The sequence below is a fragment of the Rhinoderma darwinii genome, chromosome 10 (genome assembly GCF_050947455.1).
Source record: "Rhinoderma darwinii isolate aRhiDar2 chromosome 10, aRhiDar2.hap1, whole genome shotgun sequence".
Taxonomy (NCBI): Eukaryota; Metazoa; Chordata; class Amphibia; order Anura; family Rhinodermatidae; genus Rhinoderma; species Rhinoderma darwinii.
Window position 1 is genome coordinate 47,847,607 of NC_134696.1, and position 13,592 is coordinate 47,861,198.

Below are 13,592 nucleotides of genomic sequence, written 5' to 3' on the forward strand. Positions count from 1 at the left end.
TTCTGAACATCTATGAGAAAGTATAGCTCTTAGCTGGATAAAAGACCTGCGGAGATTGGGATCAGTTTGGATTAAAATATACCTCCAGTTAAAAATGAAAATGTTACATTGTTGAAGAATCCACAAGCGTAGTAAGCGAGTGAAGTCTTTTTCTACAAAAGTTCAGCACTTTTTCCTCTAGACTTGTCAAAGACTGTTCCTTTAAGGAAGTTTTGGCATACTTAATATCTCATGGGGCTGCAGTCTGGTCTCCATTCTCAAATAACTCCTCCTCTACCGCATCATGTCTGTCAGTCATTGTGATAGGCCTCCCCTAGCCACACACCCTCTTCCCCACCTATTGGGTGGAGCGAGGTAGGAGGTACAGAGACAGTCCAGTACCGCCCACACAGTGCAGGAATGGTGACGCCCCCGCCATACCTAGTAGTGTAGAGAACTGTATGTCATTGAGGAGCAAGGTCCTGGCAGGGCAGTACCAAAATATTTTTTACTTCAATGTCTGTAAAAATCAGTGTGAAACACACAGCACATTTTAAACGGGTTGAACATACAATTTTCAATACTTTAAGTAAACATAGCAGCTGTATTAAATACCCTTAAACACGCAACCGTTTTGTTTTTGTTGTTTTAAATCACTTGCAACTCAACTTTACATTTTTTGCTGAACTGAATCCTCACCCTGTCAACATTAAAATATATTTAGATCTTAATGATCTTCATTTTTGGGAACTGTCCAAAGAATTACCATACAGATTTGGGTCACATAATGTTAGTCGTACACTAGTATAAAGCAGAAGACAGCGCAAAAAACGTTACATAGCTAGGGTGCCCATACACTAGAGATGGGTGCAGTCTTGTAAAGCAGTCAATGCCAAACGTCTGATCTGCATTCCATTAATAAAAGCCCAGACCAGGCCACAGTTTGAAGCCGAGATCGATCGGCGATTTGTCGTTTTAACTATTGCCGTTATCACCTCAAATGACAACCTTCACAACCCAACCACGAACAACAAGTCATACAGAAAACGGCCATCTGAAATGACTAATGTATGGCGTGCTTTAGAGGAACACATGTACCTCTGGAAATTTTGTCTCCCAGTTATATGGATTGTGGCCAACTTTAAAAGGCAGTCTAGGTGTTAGATAAAATGTGGAGGTGTGGAAAGTACAGATTACCGTTATTTGTCCAAAATTAGATATAAATGTCAGAATATATTCACCAAAAATCTTGTGGTTCTGCAGAACCCCCACACCACACAGTTATACTGGGAATTTTCTCCACTTTTCAAAAGAACTGTCTATGGGTTATTTTCCACTCTCTCGAAAAGCAAAAGCATAAAATACAGACGTCTGCGTGGACACCAAAGAGGAGACCTCTGCGCAATAATAAATGAAATGTAACAGCTACAATGTACTTTTAATTATCAGCTTGGAAAAATAAATTGTACCTGATTTATGACAAAATCAAACAGAACTTTTACAATAACCGTTCAAAAAAAAGCAAAAAAATAAAGAAATAAAGAAAAGTGTAAAATCTAAATAGGGTAAAAATTCTTTACTGATGAATATATATTTATCTATATAGTAGGGTCGTCACGATAACAGAATTTGGACTTCTATACCAATACTTTGTGTATTTTTGTGATTCTCTATTCCAGTACAATACTTTGCCAACAATAATAATTAAAAAAAAGTTCTTCCATTTTCTGATGTGAGGCGCGTGGTGTGATTAATTCTGAACCTCCATGTGCCTCACATTAATAGGAATTAACCCCATCATGTTTCTCAGTCATAATGGACATTGGGTTAATGTCTTAATGAATTTAGTACCTCCATGTTCCTCACATTAACACCTCGTGCCTCACATTAATAAGTGAGAGAAAACATTTATTTTTTTTGCAGCATTCGAGGGAATAGCGGCTGTGATCAGGTTTCTCTGATCTCCTCTATTAGAGTAGGGCTGCAGTTTTGTAATACAGCCATTGACCCGCTCCTGACAAGTGTGTGCGCGTGGTAAGTATGATGTGATGTGGCCGGCGCCAAACTAATGAGTGTCGGTGGCGACACTGAAGACAGAATATGGAGGTGTTTTGCAGTGTGCCCACCATGTTCTCTGACTTCTGTGCCGGCGCTTATTAGTGCAGTGCCAGCCGCATCACACCATGCTGACCGCATGCACACTTGTTGCCAGGAGCGGGGTAATGGCTGTATTACACAACCGCAGCCCAGCTCTGACTACATTCATGTATCACAATACTAAACTGTGCGGCCGCACAGCTTAGTATCGAAATACATGAATTAACGATTTGAACCGTTTGACAGCGCATGGCATCAAAATAGTATCGCTATCTTGATACATCGTGCAACCCTACTTTATAGTGGTGAGAACTTTTTTTTTCTGATACAAGTTCTTCAAATCTCCTCCATACACATAGGGGGGAATTGATCAACTTTCTACGGGAGTAAAGTCGCAAACGGCACAAAATTCTCCTCCGCTCACGCCACATTTTTACAAAGTTTGTGGAGCTTAGTGGTAGGTTGCGAGGCCACATGTCGCCCAATAAAACACCAGAAACTGGTATAAATTATAGCAGACCTCTTCGTGGTCTGGAGGCTGCGGCGCTCACAACTGCTGCAGGGTCACAGGTAGCAGAGCACTAGAATGGGGATATAGAATTGTAGACTCAATGGCCTCTCTAAACAACGGTTTACTTAATATGGGGGTCACAGCTGGACATTGTACAAGCTACATGGAAGGAAATAAGTCTTATCTAAATATGGACGCCCTAACAAATATACCAGTGTTTTCTGACATAACAGAGTGTTGAAATATTTAAGCCATTATGGAGAACATGAATTGTGACTTAATATAAAAAAAACAACAACTCATTAACGAGCTGTTATAATGTCCCTTTGGGATTATTCCAGCTGACAATTCATGCGTTCACCAACCTCCACCACTTCCCTTAGATAAAGAAGTGTAGTATTTACAGCTGGCAGCAAGTGGGGTCACGGCTAAAGTCCGTCATTTCCAGTAGACAAAGATGGCAGCGCCCTAGGACTCCTGCCAATCTCCGCTATGGAGAAGACTTCAGTTTATGGGTGAAGTTCATATTACAACCACTGATTTAGAATACATACACATGTAGCAGAGTGGAGTTTCTCTAATTTAGCACTGCTCCTCAAAGTATTTTATGTAGCGCGGCAGGTTAACCTACTACATTATCTTACAGGATAACTCCAGGCTCCCCTTTTACTGAGGCGCATTTGGCTTCATATATGCACAGCATTTAGTTGATCATCTTAAAAGTAATAGAAATGCATCTCAACATGCACTGACTTCCTGCTGAGTTTGTGCTTGTACACAGCAGCCAATCTGAGCATATAAAGCTGCAGTGTAAAGCATTGTGGAAAGCCAGAACGACATCCTGTGCCTCTGATTAGGCTAAAGGTGTCTCGCAGACAGGCTCAGACTTCCCTTGCAACTTAGACTATCATGCAAGCAACAAACTGCAGTTATTGATCACAGCCCTCGCCTGATGGAACAGAGATAAAACACAGCCAACAGTGAAGAAAATAAATAGCAGCCATGAGATAGTGGCTTTAAAGGGGTTGTCCGGGCACGTACGTTTTTTCATACTGATGACTTATCCACAGGACAAGTCATCAGTATATGATCAGTGGGGGTCAGTCACCTGGATCCTGCACTGATCAACTGCTCCGGCTGCCTCTGGTCACCAGATGTCCGTGCAGTAAGCAGATGGCTCCGGTCACAGTATAGGGGCTGTGCTGCAGTACTGAATATTTGCTTCTATTCACCGGCCATTGCATAACATACAGTGCCCGGAGGCAGCCGGACTAGTTGATTGGTGCAGGGTCCAGGTGTCGGACCAGCACCGATCATATTCTGATGGCCTAACCCATGGATGGGTCATCAGTATGAAAATACGTTCGGTTCCCAGGCAACCCCTTTAATATGTGTCTAGGGACACAGAACTATTTGTTGCAGGACATGGTTCTGTTACTTCTCTGTTGGCTACAGACTCTTCGGTGGGCAAGAGCTGCACCGGAATGGAGAGGCTGCCCCTGTGCTTGGGGAGAAGTTGGCTAGAAGGTTGGAGGAGTGTTTAAAGAGGCTCTGTCACCAGATTTTGCAACCCCTATCTGCTATTGCAGCAGATCGGCGCTGCAATGTAGATTACAGTAACGTTTTTATTTTTTTAAAACGAGCATTTTTGGCCAAGTTATGACCATTTTTGTAGTTATGCAAATGAGGCTTGCAAAAGTCCAAGTGGGTGTGTTTAAAAGTAAAAGTCCAAGTGGGCGTGTATTATGTGCGTACATCGGGGCGTGTATTATGTGCGTACATCGGGGCGTGTTTACTACTTTTACTAGCTGGGCGCTCTGACGAGAAGTATCATCCACTTCTCTTCAGAACGCCCAGCTTCTGGCAGTGCAGATCTGTGACGTCACTCACAGGTCCTGCATCGTGTCGGACACATCGGCACCAGAGGCTTCAGTTGATTCTGCAGCAGCATCGGCATTAGCAGGTAAGTCGATGTAGCTACTTACCTGCAAACGCTGATGCTGCTGCAGAATCATCTGTAGCCTCTGGTGCCGGTGTCCTCGCTCGTCTGACACGATGCAGGACCTGTGAGTGACGACACAGCGTGATCTCTCGAGAACACGCTGTGTCTGCACTGCCAGAAGCTGGGCGTTCTGAAGAGAAGTGGATGATACTTCTCATCAGAACGGCCAGCTAGTAAAAGTAGTAAACACGCCCCGATGTACGCACATAATACACGCCCACTTGGACTTTTACTTTTAAATACACCCACTTGGACTTTTGCAAGCCTCATTTGCATAAATACAAAAATGGTCATAACTTGGCCAAAAATGCTTGTTTTTTAAAAATTAAAACGTTACTGTAATCTACATTGCAGCGCCGATCTGCTGCAATAGCAGATAGGGGCTGCAAAATCTGGTGACAGAGCCTCTTTAAACTAGGGATCGTAGGGAGAGTGTACACAGAGAACTGGGACTTATTAAACTGTGGGTGGAAAAGAGGGAGGGCTTAGAATAGTTAAAAGGTAAAGTTTATTTGAAAAAATTACAAAATAAAAAGAAATTGTATGCTAACCAACGCTAGAAGCCTGACAAATAGAATGAATGAACTGGAATTAATGATGTCAGAGGAAAAGTATGACACAGTGGGGATCACTTACAAACAAGGTGTGCTTCCCTATACTGTCAGTAGCACATGGAGATACAGTCTGGGTCCATAGCAGTCTATGGGACCTGTAATATCTGTTTCTACCACAGGTGCTTGCCCTGATCCAGAGATCTAAACCTCTTACCCATGCAATTGAGCAGTCTCTTATGTTGGTCTTGTAAGGTGTCAGCATTTGCTTTAGTGCCAGTATCACAACGTGACACATAAGGATAAATCTAGTTGTCCCGCCATATAGCATCCTCTTTAAAGGGAACCTATCATCCACATGACGCTGTATGCTGAGGGCAGCATACAGTAGTTACAGACACAATGATTTCAGCAGTGTGTAATGTAAACCCTACTCTGAGAACTTAAATTCACAGCCCAGGCAGGGCCACCAGGCACCAGTTCAGTGTATTCATACCGCTAGCTCCGCCCACACTGCTGAATGACAGAGGTCTCCCTTATACTGTGAATACAGAGTCATTTGTCAATCAGTGCAGTGGGCGGAGCTAGAAGAAAGCAGGCACAGCTAGCGGCAGATCGTAAATACGCTGGACTTCACTGTGGCGCTGAATGTAAGGTCTCAGAAAAGGGTTCACATAAGCAGATAAATGACAGACTGCTGAAATCAGTCACTATATTATATCCTAGAGGTAAATCACTTTTAGACTTGCCATGGTTTGTGCATTAATCCACTGGAACATAGCTGAACAATACCAGAGCAATTAACTGCTTACCTCGGAATTTGAGAATCATGAACCTGAATAACGGATGTACTGATGTTTTTTTGCCCAGGAACTGGGGGGAGATCCGCCCCATATGTAACAGCAAATGTTTTATAGTTCACATCTCCTGGGTTTGGCTCGGCTCTGCTCTCCCAGGACGGTCTTACATATTCATAGAGACCCTGTAGACAAGTTATTAAGATTAGATTGTAGATTTGTGGACATTGTATTTTGTTTAGGTATCTCCCATTATGTAATTTTGTATAAAACCCATTGTCATTTACAATTACTCATGACTTACTACCAGCACGATCTTCATATGACATCAATGAACTTGTTTTGTGGATTAAGAACTTTCCTAAAATATCAGCAAAATATTGCATGTCCTACAGATTGTAAAGTGCCGCTCTATTCAGTAACCTAGTAAGGATGAAAATAGTCACAGGTCATCTAGTTAGACCCCTGCACTGTGCTCGAGATCAAGTCTCCCTCGCTGCTTCTGTCTCATTGAGTACAATACACAGCTGTATCACTATACTAGATTCTGTTGTGTGTAGCCAGTGCGTTCATCTGTCCATCAAAAGGCAGCACCACGATCACATCAGTGACATCACATGTTAACTAAAAAAAAATTCTACATCTAATAGGACCTATCTGGGAAAACCCCTTCAAAGAATCGGTCATCAGAATATAGTGGCCTATTTAAGGGCAGCAAATTAAAGTGGTATACCCACGTCGGACATTTATGGCATATTCATAGATATCTGCTAGATAAGGGTCCACCTCTGGGACCCGCACCTATCGCTAGAATTGTGCCTCCGGACCCCAGTCCAAACGAACGGTGAACACGGGAACTTTTTTCCGGAAAAAGCCGAGCACCTTTTGCAATGCTATTTCCGGAACTCCCATAAAAGTGATTTCGAATTATGGAAACAGTATAGCACAGCGAGGATAGTGTCTCCGAGGCTTACAAGTTCCTAGCATAGCTTGCTGTGCTACACTGTTTCTGTTCCTCCCTTTAACTTGTATGTGAGTTCTGGAAATGGGATAGCAAAACGGGATTGGATATTTCCGTACTCCCGAAGACCTCATAAAAGTGACCAGAGCCCAGCGGCAGAAGGTAGGATGGGGTCAGGGCAGGGGCGTAGCTAAAGGCTCATGGGCCCCGATGCAAAAATTCTTACTGGGCCCCCCCCTCGCAAACTTCTCATGGCCAACGGTCCGCAGCTTTCAGCTGCATCGCTGGGTCTCCTAAGTGACCCAACAATGCAGCACTAGCAGCCGGGGGCGTCACTAAGGCTGGGTTCACACACCCTATTTACGGACGTAATTCGGGTGTTTTAGCATAGAATTACGTCCGAAAATGCGGCTCAAAAGCGTTGGCAAACATCTGCCCATTCATTTGAATGGGTCTTACGATGTTCTGTGCCGACGGTCGTTTTTTTTTACGCGCCGCTGTCAAAAGGCGGCGCATAAAAAAGATGCCCGCGTCAAAGAAGTGCCTGTCACTTCTTCAGACGTAAATGGAGCCGTTTTCCATGGACTCCATAGAAAAACAGCTCCAATTACGTCCGTAATGGACGCAGCAAAAGACGCCTGCACATGCCATTACGGCTGAAATGACGGTGCTGTTTTCTCCTGTAAACGGCACCGTAATTTCAGCCGTAATGTACGCTGCCGTGTGAACATACCCTCAGGGCTTAAATTGTCAGGGAAATAGCCCCAATACATATGTGTCCGCCCAAAAAAATGTGTGTATAGGAGACAGCATAGCATATCTATAGCACTACGACCCTATAAACTATGGATAGGATTAGATACAGTGGCTCAGCAGACAGTATCACACATGATAGGATTAGATACAGCGGATCAGCAGACCGTATCACACATGATAGGATTAGATACAGTGGCTGAGCAGACAGTATCACACATGATAGGATTAGATACAGTGGCTCAGCAGACAGTATCACACATGATAGGATTAGATACAGTGGCTCAGCAGACAGTATCACACATGATAGGATTAGATACAGTGGTTGAGCAGACAGTATCACACATGATAGGATTAGATACAGTGGCTCAGCAGACAGTACCACACATGATAGGATTAGATACAGTGGCTCAGCAGACAGTATCACACATGATAGGATTAGATACAGCGGATCAGCAGACAGTATCACACATGATAGGATTAGATACAGTGGCTCAGCAGACAGTACCACACATGATAGGATTAGATACAGTGGCTCAGAAGGCAGTATCACACATGATAGGATTAGATACAGTGGCTCAGCAGACAGTATCACACATGATCGGATTAGATATAGGGCCCAGCAGACAGTATCACACAAGATACGATTAGATACAGTGGCCCAGCAGACAGTATCACACATGATTGGATTAGATACACAGCTCAGCAGACAGTATCACACATGATTGGATTAGATACAGGGCCCAGCTCGCTGACATTGCGGCTCCAGCGCTGGACCCAGGAATGGTAAGAATAATAATTTTGCTTCTTTATGTGTTACTGATTATTTTTGTGTGTTTCTGTTTTTTTACAGGTTCGGTTGTTGGACTTCGGATACGAGGACTTCAATGACGGCGTTTTTTTTATTCTCAATAAAATGGTTAATGAGGGTTGTGTTTTTTTATTTCAATAAAACATTTTTTCTATGTGCTTGTATCTTTTTAAACTTTATTATCACCGCCTTAGTAATGGCCGCTGGCGGATTGACAACCTCCATTACGAAGGCGAGGCTTAATGTTAGCCGGTGCAGAGGCTACACTAACCCCCATTATTACCCCGGTACCCACCGCCACCAGGGGTACTGGGAAGAGCCGGGTACGATCCAGTACCTGACCATCTGTAGTGATGGTCGGCCACTGGGGTGGTGGCAGGCTGGTATTATCAGGAGGGGAAAGGCCAAAAACAGTGGCCCTTCCCACCCTGGTAATGCTAGGCTGCTCCTGCTTTATTGTATCTGGCTGGTTATGAAAAATGGGGGTGACCCCACATCGTTCTTTCCAATTATTATTATTTTTTTTTTTAACATGACGTGGGGTCCCCCCCCCATTTTTCATAACCAGCCAGATACAATAAAGCAACAGCAGCAGCCTAGCATTACCAGGGTAGGAAAGGCCACTGTTTTTGGCCTTTCCCCTCCTGATAATACCAGCCTGCCACCACCCCAGTAGCCGACCATCATGGTCAGGTACTGGATCGTACCCGGCTCTTCCCAGCACCCCTGGTGGCGGTGGGTACCGGGGTAATAAAGGGGGTTAGTGTTAGCCTCTGCACCGGCTAACACTAAGCCCCGCCTTAGCAATGGATGCTGTCAATCAGCCGGTGGCCATTACTAAGGCGGTAGTAATATAGTTTAAAAAAAAACACAAAGACATAGAAAAAATATTTTATTGAAATAAAAAATAAAAAACACACAACCCTCATTAACCATTTTATTGATAATAAAAAAAAAGCCGTCGTCCGAAGTAGTCCTGGAATCCGCCGTAGTCCAACGACCGAACCTGTAAGAAAACACACAAAAAAACGATTAGTAACACATGTGTTAGGCTTAGATACAGGGCCCATGTGTGATACTGTTTGTGGGACCCTGTATCTAAGCCTACCACAACGTAGGCTTAAATACAGGGTCCAGCAGACAGTAATCTTATACAGTATAAGATTACTGTGTGCTGGGGCCCTGTATCTAAACCTACAGTGTGGTAGGCTTAGATACAGGGCCCAGCAGACAGGATCATGCATGGGCCATGTATCTAAGCCTACCATGTGATTGGCTTAGATACAGGGCCCAGCAGACAGGATCACGCATGGGCCATGTATCTAAGCCTACCATGTGATTGGCTTAGATACAGGGCCCAGCAGACAGGATCACGCATGGGCCATGTATCTAAGCCTACCATGTGATTGGCTTAGATACAGGGCCCAGCAGAGAGGATCACACAATCTGTGATCCTGTCTCATGGGCCCCCTAAGCCTGCTACATCGTAGGCTTAGGGGTTGTGCAGTCCCTAAACATTGATGGCCTATCCTCAGGATAGGCCATCAATAGCTGATGTGTCTCCCGGGACCCGCAAATCAGCTGTTTTGAAGGGGCCGCAGCACTCGTACGAGAGCTACTTCCCCTTCATTTCACTACTCGCTCACACTGTGAATCGCCGACACGGATTCACAGTGTGACCGGAATGAAGGGGAGCAGCTCTCGTACGAGTGCTGCGGCCCCTTCAAAACAGCTGATTGGCGGGTCCCGGGAGTCGGACCCCGCTAGTCAGGGCTAACCTTACCTTCCTCTTCGGCCGCGGCGGGAGTTCTGTCGCCTCGATGCTGTGCGCGGCGCATAGCGTGGTGACTTCATGCGCTGCGCACAGCGCTTGACGTCAGGACCTCCGCTGCGATCCGGAACCAGGAAGGTAAGTAAAGTATGTCACTATAGTAACAGGGGCCCGCGGCCCGAGTTACTATAGTAACTTTTTATTGATGTGGTGCGGGGGGCCGTGGGCCCCCCTGGCTTCGGGGCCCGGTCGCAATTGCGACCGCTGCGACCCCTATAGCTACGCCAGTGGGTCAGGGGTCCCCGTTCTAAAGACAGGTGTGGGTCCCAGTGGTAGGAAACACATCTATCGGACATTTAAGGGAAATCCTGTGGCTATGCCGTAAATGTTTGAGGCGGAAATACCTTTTTTAAACGACAGATCCTCTGGGCTATTATACCATACAGCACAAAAAGAAATATCGTGTCGATGGTTAATAGCTGCTAAAAAGAATAAAGCAGATAAATAGTTATGAATCCTCTTTATTAATGGGACCAGTACCCCCCCACTTCTATATAGGCAGATACACAGCCGCCGTGAATCAAGGGTGAGTGGGGCGGCGAGAGGAGGTGGAGGAAGATCCGCTTATTCTTTCTTAACGGCCGTTAACTAAATGGTACAATATTTTTTTGTGCAGTTTGATATAGAAGCCCAGCAGGCCTGTTACTATAATATATGGTCCTCTAATAGGATAACAATCTGATGACAGATGTGCTTTACCAGTTCTAAAAAGATGTACCTCCACTTCACTATGATTAAAGAGGTTAACAAAAAACTTGTAATAAGGTTTTACCACTGAGGGATGTCATCAATAAAGCATCAGTGGGCGGTGTAACGCATGGATGAACCGTTTACTCCAGAGAGAGCTGATCTTTATAGCATCTCTACTCCATGGCGAAGGCTTCGTGCACACTTCCATCACCGTTTTCACGGCCGTTTTTGACGGGTCCGTGAACCCGTTTTAGCGGTCGTGTTTCCGTTGCCGAGCATGGTACTGTCCAGGGTGCTGAAAGAGCAGGGTTGTTCAGCGCTAGTCACTGTACAGGGTGCTGAAAGAGTTAATGGGCTGCACTGATCGGCGGTAACTCTTTCAGCACCCTGGACAGTGACTAGCGCTGAAGAATGACCATGCTCGGGGCTCGCAAAATGCAATTTATGAAATAAAAAAATCAGTTCATACTTACCCAGAACTCCCTGCATTTTCCTCCTGTCCGGCCTCCTGGGATGACATTTCATCCCATGTCACCGCTGCAGCCAATCACAGGCTGTAGTGGCAGTCATGCAAGTCTGGATGACGTCAGAAGGCCGGCCTCCAGGGATGACGCTTCATCCCACGTGACCGCCTCTGCAGCCAATCACAGGCTACAGCGGCCACATGAACTGCCGCGTCATACAGAAAGGTTGGACTGGAGGAAGAAGAGGGACTCGTCACCAAGACAACGACCGGGTACGTATGAACTGCTTTTTATTTTATTTTTATCAGCAGACTCTTCTCTCTGTCAGTGATTGATAGAGACAAGTGGCTGCCGATTAATGTAATATATCTGTAATGTACTTCTGTCTTCCGTGTGCCCCATTGACTTGCATGGGCCTCACAGCCACGGAATCTCGGACCAAAGTCGGACATGCTCTACTTTTGTCGGAATGGAGCAACGGGACCGTCAAAAAAACTGAAGTGTGCATGGCCCCATTGAAATGAATGGGTCAGGGTGCTAGCCGTCAGAAAAACGGCTAGCACCCTGAAGAAAAAGACTGAAGTGTGTACTAGGCCTAATAGAGGGGGTCAAAAGCATGTGACTCCCCTCTACTACAGTTATACGCCCTAATAGGAGGGTACTTGGTTTGGGAACACCTTAACCAGACAACCATTTAAATCCCTTTATGGATTACAGTAAATAAACATCTCAGTCATACGTTACTATACAGACACCGTACAATACAGGAAACCTCTTTCTTTACCTCCTTTCCACCATCGCGACCAAATCCACTCTCTTTATATCCACCAAACCCAGCGGCTGCATCAAACATATTGTGTCCGTTCACCCACACAGTGCCAGCCTTCATGCTGAAAATATAAACAATTTGCCAGTCAAATACATTTACTTTACATTACCTGCAAATTATCTTATAGGGTAAGCAGCAGCAGCCTGGGCGCCAGATACATCGTTCACACATTCATCGCCAAAGACGTTCACACCAAAGGCAGGATTTAAAGACCACAGTATATGAGACTAATAAAGGGAGGTGATGTAGAAATCCTGTACCGGAAGGGAAAGAGGGATGGAAAGCAGAGTACATGTTTTTGTATTTAGCCTCAAAATACGATCATATCAATGCATCCATCATGTATCTCCGCTGAAATCCTCAACCACCAGCAGACGGACCGTTCTGTGTGACGCAGCACCTCCCTCAAAAATGGTACATTTCGGCAGATGCGAGGGGTTAGAGAAAGTGTCACTTTATGGCTGTCTGCACTTGATGCCAGTATCCCCTCTAGGTCACTTTCTCAGGAGCTCAGGAAGTTGAGGCATGGAGAGCTTTTTGGCAATGTCCTTACAATGGAGAGCTGGTGGCCATCGCTTGTCAAGTGTAAGGACACGGCCAAACCACTTCTCATATCTTGGCTGCCTGGACACTTGTTAGGCTGGATTCACACGAGCATGTTCGGTCCGTAAAGGACGGAACGTATTTCGGCCACAAGTCCCGGACCGAACACACTGCAGGGAGCCGGGCTCCTAGCATCAGTTATGTACGATGCTAGGAGTCCCTGCCTCTCCGTGGAACTACTGTCCCGTACGGAAAACATGATTACAGTACGGGACAGTTGTCCCGCAGCGAGGCAGGGACTCCTACCGTCGTACATAACTATGATGCTAGGAGCCCGGCTCCCTGCACTGTGTTCGGTCCGGGACTTGCGGCCGAAATACGTTCCGTCCATTACGGACGTAACACGCTCGTGTGAACCCAGCCTTATTGTGACACTGGGGAGCAGGATACGGAGTTGACTGTAGTCAGATCACAATATCCGTCACTAATGCTAATACGTATGACTTATTTTTTATTGCTTGGTGTTTATAGAGAAAGAAAAGTAAGAAAAATGAAGGTGAAAGAGGGTAATATGTGAAAATTCCAAATATTCACCTCAATGCTACTTCCAGCGCTAGGGGTAGATTTTCTGTCCAGACACTTGCTGCCAATCCATATGGGGTGTTGTTCCCCAGAGAAATGGCTTCTTTCGCTGTGCGGAAAGACATTGCAACTAAGACCGGTCCAAAAATCTGGGAAAACAAAACAACAAAAAAAAAAAAAAGTCTGAATAT

The 13,592-nt window shown here is 45.2% G+C and overlaps 1 protein-coding gene across 2 annotated transcripts in view; it reads right to left on the bottom strand.

Annotated features, from left to right (window-relative positions):
- The window catches only part of ALDH16A1 (aldehyde dehydrogenase 16 family member A1), an 80,673-nt gene that overhangs the window by 27,621 nt on the left and 39,460 nt on the right, over nt 1-13,592 (bottom strand). For both annotated transcript variants that reach the window (XR_012850862.1, XM_075839859.1), the window contains exons 10-12: nt 13,414-13,550; nt 12,232-12,337; nt 5,953-6,122 (exon numbers count right to left, since the gene is read on the bottom strand). Coding sequence is in view for 1 of the 2 variants with exons in the window: in XM_075839859.1 (XP_075695974.1) it covers nt 5,953-6,122; nt 12,232-12,337; nt 13,414-13,550 (413 nt within the window). In the remaining variant the exon portion in view is untranslated. The remainder of the gene's footprint in view (nt 1-5,952; nt 6,123-12,231; nt 12,338-13,413; nt 13,551-13,592) is intronic.